At 40.7% G+C, this 20281-nt stretch overlaps 1 protein-coding gene across 3 annotated transcripts in view; it reads right to left on the bottom strand.

The window, feature by feature from the left end:
• Nucleotides 1–18574, bottom strand: part of wizb (WIZ zinc finger b) — a 32820-nt gene extending 14246 nt beyond the window's left edge. For 2 of the 3 annotated variants that reach the window (XM_080906524.1, XM_080906526.1), the window contains exons 1-9: nt 14589–18574; nt 13873–14059; nt 13538–13739; nt 13203–13278; nt 6539–6687; nt 4823–6439; nt 4190–4627; nt 2244–2654; nt 119–268 (exon numbers count right to left, since the gene is read on the bottom strand). In XM_080906524.1, the coding sequence (XP_080762650.1) occupies nt 119–268; nt 2244–2654; nt 4190–4627; nt 4823–6439; nt 6539–6687; nt 13203–13278; nt 13538–13739; nt 13873–13980 (3151 nt within the window). In that variant the 5' untranslated portion in view covers nt 13981–14059; nt 14589–18574. The remainder of the gene's footprint in view (nt 1–118; nt 269–2243; nt 2655–4189; nt 4628–4822; nt 6440–6538; nt 6688–13202; nt 13279–13537; nt 13740–13872; nt 14060–14588) is intronic. The other variant, XM_080906525.1, reaches the window with a different exon arrangement.
• Nucleotides 18575–20281: the final 1707 nt, after the last annotated feature.

Here is a 20281-nt window from a genome sequence, read left to right as displayed (position 1 = left end):
TGTAGCATCTCTGTTACCACTACAGTTTTCCCACTGACAGCTATGATGAGGCTTGGCTGTAGCAAATCCAATCCCCTGTAAACACTCTGAGGTCAGCATTCCCACATTCCTGCCTCACCCGCGGTGTCTGCATCCTCCCCAGGAGAGAGGCTGTCCGTGTTCACGCCGCGCGGACCCGTTTTCCCGGGGCTTGAGCTCAAACCGTCCAGGGCTGAAAGCTGCTGCAGCTCCTCCTCATCTTCTTCCTCTGCTCCCTCCTCGTCATCGCCTAAAAACACAACCGTATCCGTGTTAAGTGCAGAAAATCCACAGTAATTAGGCTAAGTGATGAATGTCATGACAAATCACATTAAATAGCAGTCTGAGGGATGCATCTCAAAGCTAATTATACATTGGGGGAAATAAATAAATAAACTTCATCAAACGCATATGCACGCATTAAATGCATGTATATGTGGATAAAAGAAGAAAAGAATCAGGCTGTGAGCTGAAAAATCAGCTCAGTCCTGTGAGCTCAATGCCCTGTTATTTTCTCCCTCCTTGTTACAGCAGCGCGTTGTAATGCATTCTGTGGGGGAAATATGCATAAAAACAATTCAAGTAATGAATCCCTGTCAAAAAAAAAAAAAAGCCAAAGAACAAAACAAAAAAAGTAATAACTGCACTACAGTATGAAACAAACGCGGCAGTCTTGGTTCCCCGCAGTCAGACATTCCTGGGACAAAAGTGCCATTTTCTGCGACAAATCGGTAAATCAAAAGAGACGTGGAGACAGACAATGCTTTTTGTCTGGTGGGCGGCTCTGCGCTTGTCAGTTCATCTCTTGACTGTAAAAGAGCAGCGATGTGACACCCCGGAACGCAGCGTTATAACACCGTTTATTATGCTAAAGACAACGCCAAATAATCACAGGGCTAATTTCTAAGATCGGAGGCAAAGTGGCAAACGCTAACTTTGTGCCCGTTCGGGCGGAGAGAGAGTGAGCAACCCGACACTTCCAAGTAAAAGTGATACTTCCATTATACTTGGTTGATCCGGATAAGTTGCAATAAGATTACCAGTTACTAACTGCTGCTACTTTGGGTCAACAAAGTTACCACGTTTCCCGACTATTCTCGCGGTCAGTTTATTGTAGGGGGAGAAAAAAAGAGACATGCACAAAAGCATGCACTTGAAGGCACAGCGTGTCCTCTATCAAAAATCAAAGCAAAGTAAAATGGCGAGGATTGGGCAACTGTAGGTAATTTTAGAGATCCTGCAGCATTGGAAATACTGGACGTCATTCGATACGTGTATAATAGAGGGGGGAAAGCACACAGACATACACACTCACATAAATATGTATTGAAAAGAAAAAACAAACTGCAACAATAGTATCACAACAGCCAAAATGCACACAATCTATCCCCGCGTGCAAAATCAGGAAACCCGAAACAATAACAATGACCCGCTTTATGAGCTTCTGACATGCGTGTCACAGGCTACCTGCACGCGACACTCATTTTTTTTACGCGGTCTCCAACGTGATAAAGAGTTTTTCTTTCTTTCTCTCTTTCTTTCTTTTTAATGGCTGTTATCTGGCTACATTGTGACAGAAGCGCCAGACGTGCAGTGCGAAGAAGCCGCCGCGCGATCCGAGGGCACGCGGTGCACGGGAATTACGGCGCGCGGTACTCACCGGTCCGCAACCGCAGTGCATCGGACTCCCGGCAGCTGAAGCCAGACAGTTTTTCCGCTATTGTTTGGGTCTGCGGGGAGGTGGAAGCAGCCATTTTGCCCCCATATGCACCGCTAAGCTAAGGCGTGACCAATCGAGTGGAGGCGGAGGTTGGGATAAATGCACCGAGTGCCACATCAACCATGGGCATCAGGGATTCTCTCACTCTTTCCAGCTCTCTCCCTCACACACACACACACACACACACACACACACACACACACACACACACACACACACACACACACACTCGCGCAAAGACTGATTTTTCTCAGCAGCCACCTGACTCCAGTACTTCCCACCGAGGACAGGCAGTAACTTCAAAACACATTTCTAACTGCTTTATCATTATCTCCTTCTATCTTGGTTTTATGAGGCAACAGAGAGCCAAGCTCAAACTTCAAACGTGGACAAGGCAGTGACCCATCAGAGCCATCAGCAGCCAGCAGATTAATCACACAACCAATAAGTAAGGTCTGTTTATCACATTGCCATTTTTAAAGATGGACCAATAATAGAAACTCACCTTTACACTCTTCTGCTCCGTCCCGCTTCTTCCAGGATTGGGGAGATGCTGAAGGCAGCACATCAGAAACAGCAGCACTCAGGGTCCTTTCGCTTGTCTCCTCCTCCAGCTTTACTTTAACAATTCCCTCCCCTTCATCCTCTAGGTCTCTCTCGTCTTCATCATCGTCCTCGTCTTCCTCCACTGGAGAGCCAGAACTCCGAGGGGGAGCCGTGGGGATTACGAGGTCAGGCCTGCTGGAGAACAGCTCCCTCAAGATGTGGATCGGGGAGATGGTAACATCCCAGTTAGTGATGCCGAAGTCACGGAGGTGGGCCCGAGCGTGGCTCGACAGGCCAGCCCGGGTATCGAAGCCAGCACTACAGAACTCGCAGTGCATCACGCTGAAAGTGTCCGGGTCAAAGTTGGCAACTACAGGGGAAAGAAGCAATGCAAATGATTGAATGTAAAGTAAGGCATGTCATGCTAATGGTTCCCGACCTTTTGTTTGTTTGTTTTATTGTGACCCCCACAAATTGATGGAACAACTTTTCCTTTTAAAAACCCACACACCACAATGCTGGTGTGTTGGTCTGTTGGTCATTTGCTGAGTTACCACTTTGGTCAAGCCAACCACAAAAATAACTGCCATGAAACTTTGAATAATCATGGCTCTCAAGAGATGAATTCTATTCATTAGTGTACTGAACTTTCCTTTAGCACCCCTATCTGGGTGGTCTCAAGTGAAATCTCTCATGCCTCCACCAACTGTTGGGTTATTGTTGGACTTATCTGTAGGAACAGATATCTGGATATGAATATGCAGATCAAAGATTAAACTTTCTGGCGTCTGCTTTCTGCTTGTTAATAAGCAGAATATGAAGGTAAAGAGTCTCTATAAAAAGTGAAAGTCGGATTGCATTTATTAAAATGTAATTCTGATCTACTAACCTGGTATACACCTGCGAGATCTTTGAAGTCTGCGGACCAAATGTTCCTAGTCGTCCCGAGGTCCAGATTAAAACACAGAGAAGACCAGGCATTTGTGGTGACTGTGCCTAAATTGTGGAACACTTTGCCTCTGCATATCAGGACCTCCACAACACTGGATACTTTTAAAACCCATCTAAAGACTCATTTTTAAATCAGTATGAGCCTGTTACTATTGTTTTTATTTATCATCATTCTATAATTCTATTCCCTTCTACCTTTATCCTATTTTATGTCTTTTGCCTTGACTATTTTTATTGTACAATACTTTGGTCAACAGATGTTGTTTTAAAAGTGCTTTATAAATAAACTTGAATTTGAACTTGAACTAATCCAAAAACCGTAAACAAAGAAAACACGGGAAGAGACATGCAGGTTAACTTTCGGAGGTTTAAGTCATCATTGGTGATGATGACCCTAACACTAGCCAATTATTGAATTGTTCTTCCGAGTCTTGGCAATCCCAGAACAAAGAAAACTAACACACAAAAAATGTTCATACAGGGTTAGAGTTGGGTTAGGGTTATGAAAACTTGGGCCTCTAAGTTTTAACTTCTCTCAGTTTTGAGGTGAACAGTTGAAGCAAGGTTACGAGTGGCTGACATGTAAATTTATCAGATTAGCTACATGAACATCTGCGAACATCAGCTACAAAAATAGCCATAAATATGTGGACATGGTTTAAGCCAGAGAACTAGCCGGTAGGTTATAAACCACTTACCAGTTATATTATAGAAATTCAATATACATTTCTCAAAGTGTTCATCACATCAACAAAAAATTAAACACGGAGACAAATATGAAAAAAATGTAAAACCTTGTATAATGTAAAAAAAGGGTATTAAAGTGAGATATGATAGCCTACATCAGAGTCTTCATTGTAAAGATGTTTTACTCCAAACACAATAAAAAGACAGGGTTCCAAATCTGCAAAGACATCTACATAGTCTAAGAAACACATGCGACAGGGTGCTGACCTTTTTTTTTCTTCTTCTGATAAGAAAACTTCTTCTCAATCGCGTTGACTTCCTCCGGGGATATGAAGTGACGCACGTTGTAGCTGACGCCCACACGGTTCAGGTGGCCTCTCACGTGATTGGCAAGCCCAATTCCATTATGAAATCGATCGGGGCAGTAGGGGCATTTCCTCTCCACGCTCTTCAGCGCCTCTGTGTCCTCATCAATCTCGTCTTTGTCTTCATCCAGGACGCCCTCTGACAGGAAACGTCGCACGCGTTCCTCGTCAATGTCTTCGTCGTCGTCGCTGTCAATTTCTACAGGAGCGGCAGCGACCCTGGTGCTCCTCCTCAGAAAGAAAACCTTCCCGTCTTTTTCCGCTTCCTTCTTGTCATCGTCCTTTTCGCTCTTCTTGGTGGGGAGCGGTAATGGAGCACTCTGCAGCGATGAGCCATCATCTATCAAGGAAAGAAAATGAACTTTTGATTAAAATTATCACGAAATCTAACTCAAACAGCAGGCAGTGCATGCGCATCCAGAAATCTGAATAAAAAAATAATAATAATAATAATTAGCTAATTTTTTGTCATTTCTATCAATCAAGGGTAAACTATTACTCTGAAATTAACAATTGAGTTCTTATTTAGTCTCACCCATGTTGGATTGTGCTCTAGTCTGAGGCCTGACTGCCACTGATGAGCTTTCCTCTTCCCGACACAGCTCTGTCTTAAACTCTGACTTCTGATCTTGGTCCTGCTCTTCCTCTTCACTCTCAGGCAGCTTTTCACCATCCCCAGTGGTGTCAAGCTTGGCCAGATCAGTCCAAGGTTTGCCTCTTGTGCTGAATCTCCTGTTACAGACCACCTGTCTCACAGGCCGAGCTGTAGTGCCGTCTGGTGTTCTGCTGTCATCAGAAGCAGTAACTGCTCGCTGGCTTTTGCCTTGAGTTGCGTCATGCTGAGATCCGGATTCAGAGACGAACTCAGGGTCTAGGTTGGGTTTAAAAATTCTTGCTCCCATACTAGCCTTTAAACGCTGTCCAGACTCGTCGATCTCTCCTGGATGAACGAGTGCCTGGTGTTCCCTCAGTATGGATTCACTTGAGGTCAGGAAGCCACAGTGACCACAGGTCAGGGAAGTAGATGCCAAACTCAGTGGTGAGCCAGAGGAAGAAGAATCTGACTGGAGAGTGGGCTTTTTCCTGGTGTGGGTCTTGGAGTGATTAGCTAGTGCTTGGGATGTTCTTGTGCTGAAGTTACACTTGGTACAGATAAAGCGGCGACGGTAGGCAGAGAGAGCTCGGGTCTGAGTTGGAGTTCGAACTGAATTTGGCAGGGGTGTATTTAGGTCAAGGACTCCTGGGTCTATATCCAGTGTTGACACTGGCGATAGAGGTGGAGATTTGACCGTGTCTGGGTCTACCACCTTGCTTAGTATTGAGCCTGGGCCAGTATTTTCTATAACTGTCGGGTCTATGCTTCTATTTTTCAACACCTTGCTGTCCAGTGTCTGAAATTCTTTTGCTTTCCCATTTTCATTCAGTTTCTCAATTTCTTCCAGGATCTTCAGTCGTGACTCTTCGTGCCTTCTATGGTGGTCAGCAAGTGCAAGTCGATTTGGCAGGTTCCATCCACACTCAGTGCACCGAAAGCGGCTGCCCTTTCCTAACCGCCTGACACCCCCTGCGCCACTCTGATTGTGCTCAATCATGTGTTCTTGCAGGTGGACCTGCTTTTTAAAATAAATGCTACACTCGACACACGTGAAAATCTCTTTATCTGTCTCCGCTCCACTTTCTTCTCCTTCTTTGTCTCTTCTCCCACCTCTGTCTCTGAACTTTATGGGTTCCACCCCTCCCTCTCCAAAGCTGACCTCCTCAAAGTCATAAACCCCTCCACCTCGATTTAGCTGTACTGTTTCAGATTTTTGAGGACTAGGTCTTGCCAATTTGGCAGTCTCAGGCAACGTACGCTTTAAGGTGCCAAGTCCTGAGAAGGGCCTGAGCAAGACCCTCTTTTTTCTGCACCGCTGAATGAATGTGCAATGAGCCCAGGGGGCAGGAGGGGGACTCTCTTGGTCTGAGTCTCCGGGGAAGGTGTACACATCTCTCTCAGGCTCCTTGGTTTCCTTTCCCTTGGGCTTTTTTTCTCCCTCCCCGTTGTCCAGCACCACCTCCTCCTCCTCCTCCATTTGGCAACCTTCCTTTGGTTTTACTTTAGACAGGAATGGCTCAGCTCCCTCAGATACATTCCAGAATTTGCTGTCTGCTACTGCAAAGAAAGCAGGAGAATTCTCAGTGAAAGAAAAGATTTTAAAAACAAAGCTATCGAGTGTGCAGGCAGACTAAGTTTATTCAGTATGGTACTTACATTCTGTTTGGCCAGGCTGGGATGTATTTGGCTCCTCTGTCTTTGTGCTCTCATTGTTATCACTGTGCCCCTCAGCGGGTGTAGACATGCCAGTCTTACTATGGAAGTGTTGCATTTTATCAGGTACTTGGTCATCTTCACTATCAAGTCTGGATGCCATCAGAAAAAGAATTTATTACATTATATTCGTAATAAATTTAAGAAAAGTATCTGCCTGTATTCAGGAAAAAATCAGAAATCATGTTTGGCCTCATATTTCTTATTCTCAGGCCCATTGCCACCACTGAGGTCGAGTCCCCCATCTTTTCAGGGAATTTCGTGGGTTTTAGCTAACTAAGGGATGTGTAATTATAAACATGGAAATGCTGGGAATGTTAGGCCCATAAAAATTTGGTAAGAGACAAGTTTTTTCTAATTTTGGTTCTGCACACTACCACAATGATTTTAAATGAAATAACTCAGATGCAGCTGAAGTACAGACTTTCAGCTTTAATTTAGTGGGTTAAAAGAAAAGACTGCATAAAAATGTGAGGAACTACAAGCATTTTTAACACAACCCCTTCATTTCAGGGGATCGAAAGTAATTGGACAAAAATAAATATTATTATTATTATCATAGTTATTTCATTATAATTAAATAACTGAAGATAAAATGTTCATTTCTAATACCTGGTTGAAAACCCTTTGCTGGCAATAACAGTCTGAAGTCTTAAACTCTTGGACATCACCAGATGCTGGGTTTCTTCCTTTTAATGAGGGAACCCTTTTTTTTGCCAGGCCTTTACTTTCAGTTGCTGTTTGTTTGTTTGTTTGTTTGTTTGTTTGTTTGTTTGTGGGCCTTTCTCTGCAAAGTCTTCAACAAGTGAAATGCATGCTCAATTGGGTTAAGATCAGGTGACTTGCTTGGCCATTCAAGAATAATCCACTTCTTTGGTTTAATAAACTCCTGGGGTGCTTTGGCTGTATGTTTTGGGTCATTGTCCATCTCTATTACGAAAGCCAGCGCAACTGTATTTAGCTAGATTTGAGCAGACTGTACATCTCTGAACACTTCAGAGTTCATTCAGCTGCTTCTGCCCTGTGTCACATTATCGATAAACACTAGTGTCTCAGTGCCACTGGCAGCCATGCACGCCCAAACCATCACACTGCCTCCCCTGTGCTTTACAGATGATGCGTTGTCCTTTGGTTCATGAGCTGCTCCACGCCTTTTCTTGACATCATTCTTGTAGAGGTTGGTCTTGGTTTCATCTGCCAAAGAATGTTTTTCCAGAACTGTGCTGGCTTTTTTTTTAGATGTTTTTTTTTTTTTTTTAGCAAAGTCCAATCTAGCCTTTCTGTTCTTGAGGTCTTGCACCTTGCAGTAAACCCTCTGTATTTACTTTCATGCAGTCTTATCTTTATGGTAGACTTGGATATCGATACGCCTAACTCCTGGAGAGTGTTGTTCACTCGGTTGGCAATCATCCACCACTGTTATCGTCCATGGATGTCCAGGTCGTTTTGCATTGCTGAGTTCACCAGTGCTTTCTTTCTTTCTCAGGATGTACCAAACTGTAGATTTTGCCACTCCTAATATTATAGCAATTTCTTGGATGGGTTTTTTTCTGTTTTCCCAGCTTAACGATGGCGTGTTTCACCTACATGGGCAACTCCTTTGACCAAATGTTGTCTGTTCATGGAAATATCTTCCAAAATGCAACCAACACACCTCAAATGAACTCCAGGCCTTTTATCGGCTTAATTTATAATGATATAAAGAAAGAATTGCCCACATCTGTCCGTGAAATAACCTTTGAGTCAATCGTCCCATTACTTTTGGTCCCCTTTAAAAAGAGGGTGACCTGCATTAAGGAGCTGAAACTCTTCATTGAATTTGACACACAAATGAAAGCTGAGAGTCAACACATTATGTCCATTATATAACTATAACTGGAATACGTTTTAGTAAAGACAGTAGTGTGTTCAGCACTTTAGGAAATACACTAATATGCTATCTTTCAAAGAATCAGGTAAGATGATTCTTTGATAGATTCCTGTGAGCTAAATGTAAAAGTTGAACATGCAAGTTCATAACATACAGTTAGGTCTAATTAGATTTAATTTTGCCTCTTTACATCACCACAGTGGATTTTAAATCAAACAATCAAAAAGTTACTAAAGTGCAAACTTCCAACTTTAACTTGAGAGGTTTAAAAAAAATTGCATTGACTGCTTAGGATTTACAGTCAGGTGCAAAAGTAATTGGACCATACATGGCCAGGTGAGGCCTGTTCCTTTGTTATTCCTTGACAAAACAAGTAGATCTATCTAGAGCCAATTCCAAGTATTCAACTTGCATTTAGTATCCGTTCACTAGAACTCTGAAAATGAAGCCCAAATAGATGTTGCAAGTGAGGCGGGCCATCGTTTGGCTGAAAGATCAAAATAAACATATTAGAAAGTTAGAAGAAAGGAGGGGGCAAGTAAACAGTTTGGTACATGCTTAAAATGAATGATTTCAATGGCCAACTTCACATCGCCAAAAGGCTTGAAAGGCCACAGAAGAAAGCTAAATTGGATGATTGCAGAATTCCTTTCCAAGTTAAGAACACTCAAAGAGATAGACGTATCATTGTCAAAGTCTACAATCAAGAGACGCCTTCATGAACGGAAACACAGAGGGTTTACAAGGTTAAAATAAAAAATAAAAAAGATTAGAAATATAGATTAGAAAAAATAAATATGTTTAGTGTACAGGCCTATACTCAGATTCAAATACATCCTGCAAAACTAATGGAACTGCACTTTACTGTGTTAATGGATAATTACTCAGGGTAATTGAAACTCAGAGTTTCTCAAGACAAAGGAATAAGGATATTCTTAAATATCCAGTTACTTAATCTCAATGCAGGAGAACAGTTTTCAGTTATTTAATACAAAGCTGAATGCAGACACCCACAAACAAGTATTACCTAAAGGAGCCTGCAGTAAAGGCCTAGCAAGCATTTCAAGGAAACACATGTTGATATGTCTATGTGGTCCAGTCACCTACTGCAAAGGATCTCATCTAGTATTTGTTGAGAATCTAGAGAATCTGCAAATATAAAGACTCTTAAGTCTTTATATTTGCAGCGAGTAAAATAAGTATTGAACACGTCACCAATTTTTTAAGTAAATATATTTCTAAAGGTGCTATTGACATGAAATTTTCCACACATGCAAAGAAATCAGACTATAGATGTCTAGAAACGATGTGATACAAAAGCCTTTGTTGGTGATGACAGTGTGAAAACTCCTCCTGTGTGGAGAAACTATGCTCAGGTGTGATTTTGGCCCATTCTTCCACACAGTGTTCACATCCTGAAACTTCTGTGGGTCCATTCTTTGAACCCTGAGCTTTAGTTCTTTCCACACATCTTTAATTGGATTCAGGTCATACGATTGGCTGGGTGATTCTAGCAGCTTTATTTTCTTTCTCTGAAAGCAACTCGGAGTATCCTATGCTGTGTGTTTTGCATCATTGTCCTGTTGAAACATCCACCCTCATTTCATCATCATCATCATCCTGGTATAGGTGGCAGCAGATTTTTTTTTTTATCAAGAATGTCCCTGGACATGTTTCCATTCATCTTTCCTTCAATTATATGAAGCATGCCAGTGCTGTATGCTAAAAACAGCCCCACACTGATGTTCCCACCTCCAAGCTTTACTCTTGGTATGCAGTGCCTTTTGGCCTCCAAACAGCTCAACTTTGAGCTCATCTAACCAGTCTACATTCTCCCAGTTTTTCACAGGCTTGTCTAAAGCGGGTCTAAAGTTCAGCAAACTTTAGACCCGCTTCATTATGAGTTTTCTTCAGCAATGGAGTCTTGCATATGGCGTGCATGACTTTTCATTTTCACTGGAACCTTCACTAGTTTAGAAATTCTTCTGTAACCAATGCCATCAATATGTTTTGCAACAATAAGGTTGCAAAGGTCTTGAGAGAGCTCAGTGGTTTTACTCATCATAATATGTTTCTAATGTGACACCTTGATAATGAGACATCTTTTATAGGCCATCATTTGAGTCTGAACCAGCTGATATTCATTTGCACTAAGTGGCAGGACTGCTTTCTGATTACTGATAGATTTCAGCTGCTATGACTTCCCATGCCCTTTTGAACCTCCCTTTCTTCAATATTTTTCCCTATGTCATTTCTCATTATTAAACATCACTTAATTTATGGACATCTATGGTTTGATTTCTTTGCATGTGTGGACTGAATGAGTTGTTACTGACATCTGATGAGAATTTCATGTCAACAGCACATTTAGAAATATCTTTACTTAGAAAATTGGTAACGTGTCTAATATTTATTTAAGTGTAAGTATGTCCAACTGCTTCTGTGGCTCTGAAAATGGGAAAAAACATGTTTAAAAAATAACAGTAATTCCTAGAAAGTCCATTCAAAATTTTTGTTAAACAACTTGAATTAAAGCTCTGCACTTAAAGATTATGGACCCAACTATATATAAGTAACTAACTTGTCTTATAAGGGGTACATAGAAGGAAAGGCCCATTTTAACATAAGACTGTTGTAGGCCTTCAGTTTCCATCATTGTTTCTTTTTTTCTCAAAGGTGGAAACCGAGACCTATGTTTTTCAAATGCTTTATGGTGCCTGTTTGAGAAGGTATACTAACTTTTACAGTATATATTTTCTTGCTACGTCAAGTACTAAACTCTAAACTATATTGCTGTAATTTAAGAATGTTGACAAGTTTGAGCACTTGTCTTATTAGGAAATGTTGATTGTTAGGAAAGCTGTAAGTGCTTTACCCAGCAATAATAACTCACTTAGGTAATAGGTAACAGAAGCCTTTTGACAGCTAACTAGATACAGGGAGCTAAAATTTATTATTTTTAGCTAGCTAAAGGCATTTGTTGACAATTCAGGGATGAGCTGGGTTTTCAAAATATGAACACTGCTCTATGTAAAAGCTGCAAACTAGCCTGCAAATAAATCTTCCAGTGAAATTAAAAGCAAACCATCGTCTTGTTTATTATCCAAGCTGACTCTCAGGGCTGTAGTTAGCAGTGTTGTCAACTCCTCAGTAAGGAAAATCGCCATTGGCTGTCCTAAAAGTCGCTAGAAGTCGCTAAATGACTTCATCGCCTAATTTGCACAATAGGTCATGCTTATGTCATTGTAACCTACGTTGTTGGAGAGAGAAATATCATCGTGGAAGAGACATAAAGTGAGTAAAAAATGCCCTAAATGCATTTAGAATTTATTTGGAATTACAAATTAAATTTCTTTTAGCAATTATTGTTTTTTAATGTCACAATTCCAATCCTGATCCTTTATCCGGGCTTGGACTGGCAAAAGTGACCCGAAATTGGCACTCTGGTGGAGTTACTTTCTGTGTGTGTGTGTGTGTGTTTATAAGTAGTTATAAACTTTATGATCCACAAAACAGCATAACAGTAAAATAAGAACCGACTGCGTTACAGTCAGTGTGGGAGCAGCGGCTTCACTCATGCGCGATTCATTTGCAGTTTGGACGCATAGATGTGAACATCTTCTGCCCTGATAGCAGCTGGGGGAGGACTATCCTCCGCCTGTGAGCCCTTTGGCATGGGCGAGGTGCCCACGGCAGCACCCGCTGCTTGTTGAGAGTAAGAGCGATACGCGTTTTCAAGTCAAAAAATCGTCATAAATAAGTCTCCAGAAAAAGTCGCCAGATTTGTCGCTAGTCGCTTTTTAGAAAAAAAGTCGCTAAGGGGGTCTGAAAACTCGCTAAAAATAGCGACAAAGTTGCTAAGTTGGCAACACTGGTAGTTAGCTTATAGCATCTGTTCAAATTCAAATAAATTCAGTTCAGTTTTGTTTATATAGCTCCAAATCGCAACAACAGTTACTGCAAGGCACTTATTATTGTAAAGTTAAAACCCTATAATAATACAGAAAACACCAACAAACAGATAACCGCCATTGAGCAAACACTTGTGAAGGACAAACTTTGGAAGGAAAAACTCCCTTTTAACCGGAAGAAATGTCCTGCAGAGGCTCAGGGAGGTGCAGCCATCTGAATAACTCATATTGCACTCAGTACGTTCCCACAAATAATGCAATAAAACACAAAAGCACCTTTATCTTTATACAGACTAAAGTTAGCCATAAACTGAGCTTGGCTTTTAAACGTTTGTGCTTTTATGCTAAGCTAACAGCTGCTCTCGATAACTTTGAGCCACCTCTCAGCTAAAGAGTGTTGCTAATGTTGAACCAGTGTTTTTTTTTCAAATGTTCCCACTCACTCAGTAAGCAATGAGTTAATGTAAGTAACTGGTATCCAGGCCCACTTTGCCTTATGACCTCAGTATTGCTAAAGTCTTTGCTGCATACCCTTATAGAAAAGAAAAAACCATGAGTGATATATTATAGTTCTTTAAAGGATAACTACTTATTCATGAAAGTTGCCCCTTTTCTCTGTAAATTCTTAAGATATTTATTAAAAGCTAAATATGACTCATGTAAACATTGTGCTGTAAATAAAAAATGTTAAAGGAGCACCTTTCATGACTAAATATATATCTCTTGAAATTAATGGGACTTTTTAGAATATTATATTTCTTTTCTACGTGGGTATTCATTAAAGTCAAATTTCATCACCCTTCGTCCTACACCACCTCCTCCTCACCTTAGTCCAGAAGAAGGAGATCCTGGACTGTGAGCAGCCAGACCGTGAGGGTTAGAAAAGTTCTGTAGCTCCTCCTCTGACGCACGACAGCGCACAAAACAAACAACCACAGAAACATCACTTCACAGCTTCACAGGTAAAATCCACAGTTAAAGAAAGTGCTGGGCAGATTACAGAGAGAGCAAACTGAAAGACTTCTGACTACAGCACACTGGAAAAACATTTAAAACAATAAGGGGACAACAATGATAGGCACATAGGCTCAGTACTAGTTTAGCTTTCCAGCAGAATGCATTGCTACCGTTGTCTTTACATGCGTGCAACAGGTGTGTTACCATCTAGTGTTTCCTTCTCAGAGTCAGAGTCCCAGCTTAAGGAGGAAGGAAAGGCTGAGGATTTGAATCTCCTCTGTGCGCTCCTCCCTTGGTTTGCACTGGACTGGGGGCCCTCACTCTGCTTGGAGCGCTCCTCCCCAGTGAGGCCCCACAAGCATTTGGCAGATATCAGGCCATCTCTCAGATTTGGAGAACATGAAGACTAGAAAGTAGTAACAATAAACAAAGAATTTATTGTTGATGGGGGTGAAAATGGCAGCACTTATGACCACATAAATATATAAATTTTTCAATATATATATATATATATATATATATATACATTGATGCCTTACCTCTAAGGTGCTGTTGAGGAAAGTTGGGGTGACGGGGTTTTGTGCTGAGTCGATGGGTACGGGCCCATAGCTGGTCCCTGGGGTTAGGGGTTCCCCTTCTGGCTCCATGGTCCCCCCCACCCCCCAGAGAACAGTATGGAGTCCCACTAGTAAACAGCCTGCCTACATCGTGCAGCCTCCTCTCCTTCTGGAAAACATTCACACATGAACTCGCACTGAAGTTTTTCCGTGATGGAAAACTTTCCTGGAGCTAATTGCACGGAGAATGATTTTTAAACCAGCATAAAACACACCATGTATCAGCCTCATTTAATGGCTTAATCTGGAGAATCTGTCGTGGTTCAGCTGTCTTGTGTATTTTCTCTTTAAAAAAAATTTGGCAGCTGCAGCTTTCGGACTGTCTGACCTATTTTCACAATATGTCTGGTTTTAAAGAATGAAACGGAGCGCTCGAATGGTTACATAAATAAGTGGCCTTTATATTCAGGCCCTTGTCCTCACTGCTGCCCCTCTAGAAAAAAAAAGACAGGAAAATGCCCGGGCACATCAAGGTGTCCCACGGGTTGGCCTCTGTCGCTTCAGAGGACGTGGCTCTTATCGATCCGGTCGCTGTCAGGTGATTTGGAACAGCAACGCATCCGTGCACGTTGCCTTTGAAACCCAGACGCCCATAAACTGCAGGTTTTTTTAGGGGTTTTTTTAGTGCAAATACTCACTGAAATCGGCCTGGTTTGCGGATCGCAGGGAAAGGCTGCCTCTTTAAGCACCGTTCGTCATACTTTGAGGACGGAGCTGAAGCTTTACGCACCGCGACGATGCTGGCAAGAAGCTTTGACTGCTCCCATGGAGGAACTTGCTCTTTTTAATCGGCGCTCGGGTGTTTTGCAGGGATCCCTTGGAGATGCCAGGGAGAGGACTCCATGTTATTTGGCTTGCAGGCACGCCACGGCTGCGTACGTAAACGTCAGCGGGGAGGGTGACGAGAAGAGTTTCGAGTAACCCACCGGAGGCAAGTTTACTATGTCAAACTTTTACGAGTGCTTCGATCGCAGGCTCATTTCTCTAATTCTGTGCGTATTTATGTGGCGGACGCTTTATTCACAGCGATCAAATCATGGTGACTCTGTTTTTTTTCTCGGAGGGAAATGCACGCGTGAGCAGCGTAAGCACGCCACAGTAATAATATTTCTTTAAATGCGTTTTATTTTGTGTAAATAGGTATACTATAAATAAAGGTTATGCGGTATCTGCGTACATTTGTCAACACCTATGTGGCTCGCCATAGTAACGCTGTTGTGAATGACATATTTGCGTATCATAATATGTAATAACACTGTGATAGTAACACCTGAACAATGTTTGTCGGTTACTTTGTGTATCAAAATCCCCCAAATGCTAAACAAAATCAATATATGCCTTTCCGATTGTTATATGTCGTCAACCTGCGCCCCCTGTTGGTCACACCTATCTGTAAATATCCATATCTCGTTGCATGTACCAGAGGTGGGACCAAGTCATTGTTTTGCAAGTCTCAAGTAAGTCTCAAGTCTTTATCCTCAAGTCTCAAGTCAAGTCTCAAGTAATGTCAGGCAAGTCAGAGTCGAGTCTCAAGTCACTGGTGTAAAAGTCCGAGTCAAGTCACAAGTCTGAAACTTTGAATTTCAAGTCCTTTCCAGTCTTTAAAAAAAAAAAACGAAAAAATAATGTTGCAGTTATGCTAAATGTAAATATTAGACCATGTAATTTTAAAATCTGTGTTTTTCTCAACACATGACAAAATAGTGAACTTAGAAAATATACACAAATTGTGAAATTGCACCTCTTTAAAATGCAGCTCAATTAAACCTAGCTCCAAGAATAATTTTCACCGACAGTTCTGAGATAAGCTGCATGTTATTCTTGGATGCGGTTGTAGGACCAGCTTTAAAATCGCATGACAAAAATATCATACACATTAAAAAAACTGTATCACCAACGTAGCCTGGACAACATTTGCTAGTTAGATGAAGTCAGCTATCTCATCGTAGCATATTTATATGCATATTTATAATCATACGGTTCTTGGAGTGAGCGCATACGATCATGAAGTTTAGTAACTTCAGGTCACTGCAACAAGCCCAGGTACAGTTTACCGACGGATGGGTAGTAGTAGTAGTGGGTAGTAGTGGGATGGGTAGTAGTGGAAATAATTTCTGGTACCCATCACAGAAATGTAGCAGTGACAATAATACTGTATGCTGTAATCGTACTGGGCAATTAGTGATACAAAAAACCTGTTTTATCCTGTGAATAAAAGTATATGTTTTTGTCAATGTACCATAATAACAGAAGCGAAACGCAATATTGTGTCAGGACAATTCACTATTTATGCACAATAAACACAATAAATAAAGGAGCATAGCGCGACAATTTCTGTTCAGCGCCAGACTTGCTTGTAACCTATATCACCAATTATGTTAAGAAAAATGACGCATTAACTACTAAAAAACACTGACCTTCGTGTAAATGCTTGGAGCAGACTAACCTGTGAGCTGGAGTGTTCTGGGACGTTATATTTGATCTTTGAATGGCTGCAATCCAGGCCATCCGTCGCGTCTTTGTTACTTCAGAAACATGGCTTGAACAATTTCTCTTCAACGACGTAATCCGATAACAACCGATCTCTTTACCCGTCGGCTTCCCGTGGCTGTCATGCGACCGGCTATTGCAGTTAATAATACAACGGCTTCTTGACATTTTTGTGTTTCTTTTTATCGCTGTATAACTGATTTTAATTGAAAGCCTGCGTGCGCTAGTACCGCTTGCCACGAGTTCCCAGAATCCTTTGCGGTTCTACCCGTGAATGACGTCACATTTTCAATCTCTATATAATATGCATGTTAAATTTTATATTTGGGGTAAAATATCAAGTCTTTTCAAGTAAACCGGTTCAAGTCCAATTCAAGTCCCAAGTCATTGGTGTAAAAGTCCAAGTCAAGTCACAAGTCTTAGAACATTTTTTCAAGTCAAGTCTAAAGTCATAAAATTAATGACTGGAGTCTGACTCGAGTCCAAGTCATGTGACTCGAGTTCACACCTCTGGCATATACATGTAAAAAATTGTAAGGCAGGATTTATGTCAGGATAGGGGGCAAACAGAAGGGGGAAAGTGATGATTATGAGTTACTAAATAGTAGAAAAGGGGCATTAAATAAGCTAATGCTTCTTCCTGCTCCTTTTTGAACATGTTATTTATTATGATTATGATCATTATGTTTTGTTTTGTTTCTCTTTGTTCTTGTATTGTTTGAACATTTTCAAAATAAGGCTACAATATGTAACTTTTCAGAAACTGTGGGTCAGTTTCTCCAAATTCTCTGCACGAAATGAACGAAGGTCACCGCTTTGATAAGTTACTTTGCATCTCATGCAAAAACATGTTCCATCAAATTGTTTCCTTCCACAAAACCAATACACACAGCTATGAAAAACTGACATCTTGCTGATGGATTTAAAACACTACCGTCAGAAGTGGTCAGTATAGGCTTCTTGAGGCCATGTTACACACACACACACACACACACACACACACACACACACACACACACACACACACACACAGAGAGAGAGAGAGAGAAAGCTCTTCAGCTGAACTGACAAAAAAATAAAAAAGCAAATTGCCTGCCACTGTCTGTGTTCCTGCTGCTCCATCTTCTTGCCTAACACCTGGATGAGTCACTTAAGATCCCTTTTGTATTCTGACACATACTGAAATGTTCTTCCGATTGACTTTGCATAAATGCAGAATGAGTAATTGGAAATCTGCATTTTGAAGCCCAGTGTTCCTAGGTGAACAGAGCGTGCTAAATGATGCAATTTGAGTTTGCAAAACTGTGATTTAGAAAGATATTTGAGTAAGACCAACAGAAAAGGGCAATTTGGAATCGTCGATACGTGAGCTCAGTGTTTTCAGCACTGTGTGCATGATTTCATTTGTTAAAATAAGCAAAACTGCTGTAGTTAAACATCAAAGCAAAGGCATACTTTCAAAAAATACATTTTTCTGATTAATTAATATGTACATCACTTAAATGATGCAGCTGGTGAAGGTGTTTTTTAAGTACCTTGTACACTTATAAGCAATTTGGGAATTTCCTCAGTGATATATAACACTGTAATAACCACTGCTAATACATTTTTAGTTAATTACACTTTACTGTACAGAACGGTGTCACTGCTTATTTTGTCATTTTGTAATGAATAATTATATTCTGGTCTGCCAGTCGTTAGTTATGCTATTATTAGTAGTATCTTTGTTACAGGTTTATATATGAGTTATAAACTGTGTTGCGTGTTGCATCATAGATGATATGAGACAATGACATCTGTACACATAACACTTTATACACTGTGTTCTGTGTTTGGTTAATGATTACAAATGTTATTATCTGTTTTGTATATTACTGATCAGTGAGACTGACCTTACTGTAAATTCATTGTGTTTTGATTCAGTGGACAAATTCCAATCTGAACACAACTGCTTTTGTGACTAAACAGGACACAAACTGCAGTCCCCAGTGTTGTAATGTATGGCGGTCCCAGTACCCCTGCCTACTTATACATAGCATATGACAATAATTTCCTACAAAACAACTGTTACCAGTAAGTAAGCCCTAATATTTATGTTGTTGTTAATGTCAGTTTACCCTTTAGTAATAACGGTTATTATAATGTATTGCCAAAGAAATGATGTAAGTAGTACCTTAAAGTTTCAAATAATTGAAATTTAGTATAGTCAGTGTATCATCTGAAAATGTATAATGAAACAACTGAAAAGTGAAGTACTAAGGTAAAGTACTGTGAAAGTATATAAGCTGAGTAAAGTATTCAGATTTTTTTTTTATGAAAGTAAAGTTTTGTTTCTTTAATTCAGCTTCTATAACACATAGTATATTATTATTGCCAAAATAAAACCCACAAGTATACAGTCATGTGACACACTCCATCTCATGGAAATCAATGCTTCGCTGTATAGTTGAAAAAGCAAAGTCTTGATCGTTTTAGAAACAGAAACAGGATAGATAAAAGTGACAGTCAAAAGAAAGAAACATCAGACAACCTGAAGTATTTCCATGATTCCAGTAAGTATATTTTTTAAAATACCATCATCAGTCAGCTCCACATTCAGGTATTCCAGCCCAGGGTCCTGTTATTGCAAACTGTTGACATCGCCGGTCTGCCGTCCTTTTTGCTGTTGAAGTGTTTGCTGTTGCCACATCAAGCTCTGAAGAGACCTTCAGCAAAGCATTTGACTTTAATGTGAGTTTAATGAGGCATTTTATTCAGATATCACCACATTATTTCAAATGACTAATTTCACTGTTAAAAAAGAAAAAAAATGGCTTGCCTGGGAAAAAAGAAACAAAAAGGAGTCTTCACAACAACCCCAAAATGTCATCAGAGGACTTCCTCTTGTAAGTGTTGATGTCAAAGTCCATGTTTCTAAAATTCTGTCTGCATGGAAAGCATGCAAAGACGGAGAGAATGGCTTTGTATGCCAAAACTAGCCTGAGGGAAAGGCTCAGATTTCTGGCCAGAGCAAGTTGGTAGAGGCTTTGCATGCTCTCATGTAACATACAGGCAAAGAGGAGAGCAGCTTCTGGTCATTGATTCAATTATGTGAAAAGTCTGAAAGTTAAACCAGAAATGGAAGTTTAAGCAGAAGAGGGATCTTTAGGACACTGGTGAATCCACCGTGGAATGGCTCAAAAAGAAGAAATGGAGGGTTGTGAAATAACCCAAGATCTGAATCCCACTGAAATCTTGTGGGGGATTCGGAATGGGCAGCACATGCAAGAAAAGCCTCAAACATGTTGCAACAGAAGGAATTTCACATGGAGAAGCGGTCAGAAATTTCAAGCAATGTCAGCAGCCAGAGAACACTTATGCAAATCAGCTGTAATACATGACTTCTGCTGATGTCGCGTAGAAGAATATCAAAAACTAACTGAAGAAAAATCTTTCTTAACAACAGTCTCTGTTTCAGGAAGAATTTTTTTTTAAAGCCAGCAGTTTGCATTGGATGTACTTCATCATCATATTAATCGCTCTTCTGATGGAATCCCAAAAAAAGGTACTTACTTAATGCAACGCATGCCACAGAGTGAAAAAGAAATGACAACAAAGCAGCCCATAAAAATAAGTCTAATATTTGTTGTGTGATGTTCTGGTCTATCCCAGCCTCTTTATTTCTGGACATCCTAAGAAAAAGAACAAAAGAAAAGAAAGTAAGTCATATAAGAAGGCCGAAAAGAGTGGAGCATGGGAGGGGGTTTCTCACCTCCCTGACTAGGAGCTACATCAGGAAAAGTTGCAGATCCAAAAACCTGCGCAATTATTTTAATGCTGCTATTTAAAATCCTTAACTTGA

Source organism: Rhamphochromis sp. 'chilingali', assembly GCF_963969265.1.
Source record: "Rhamphochromis sp. 'chilingali' genome assembly, chromosome: 15".
Classification (NCBI taxonomy): domain Eukaryota; kingdom Metazoa; phylum Chordata; class Actinopteri; order Cichliformes; family Cichlidae; genus Rhamphochromis; species Rhamphochromis sp. 'chilingali'.
The sequence above is the reverse complement of the archived record's forward strand: the minus strand, read 5'-3'. Positions and strand labels throughout refer to the sequence as shown.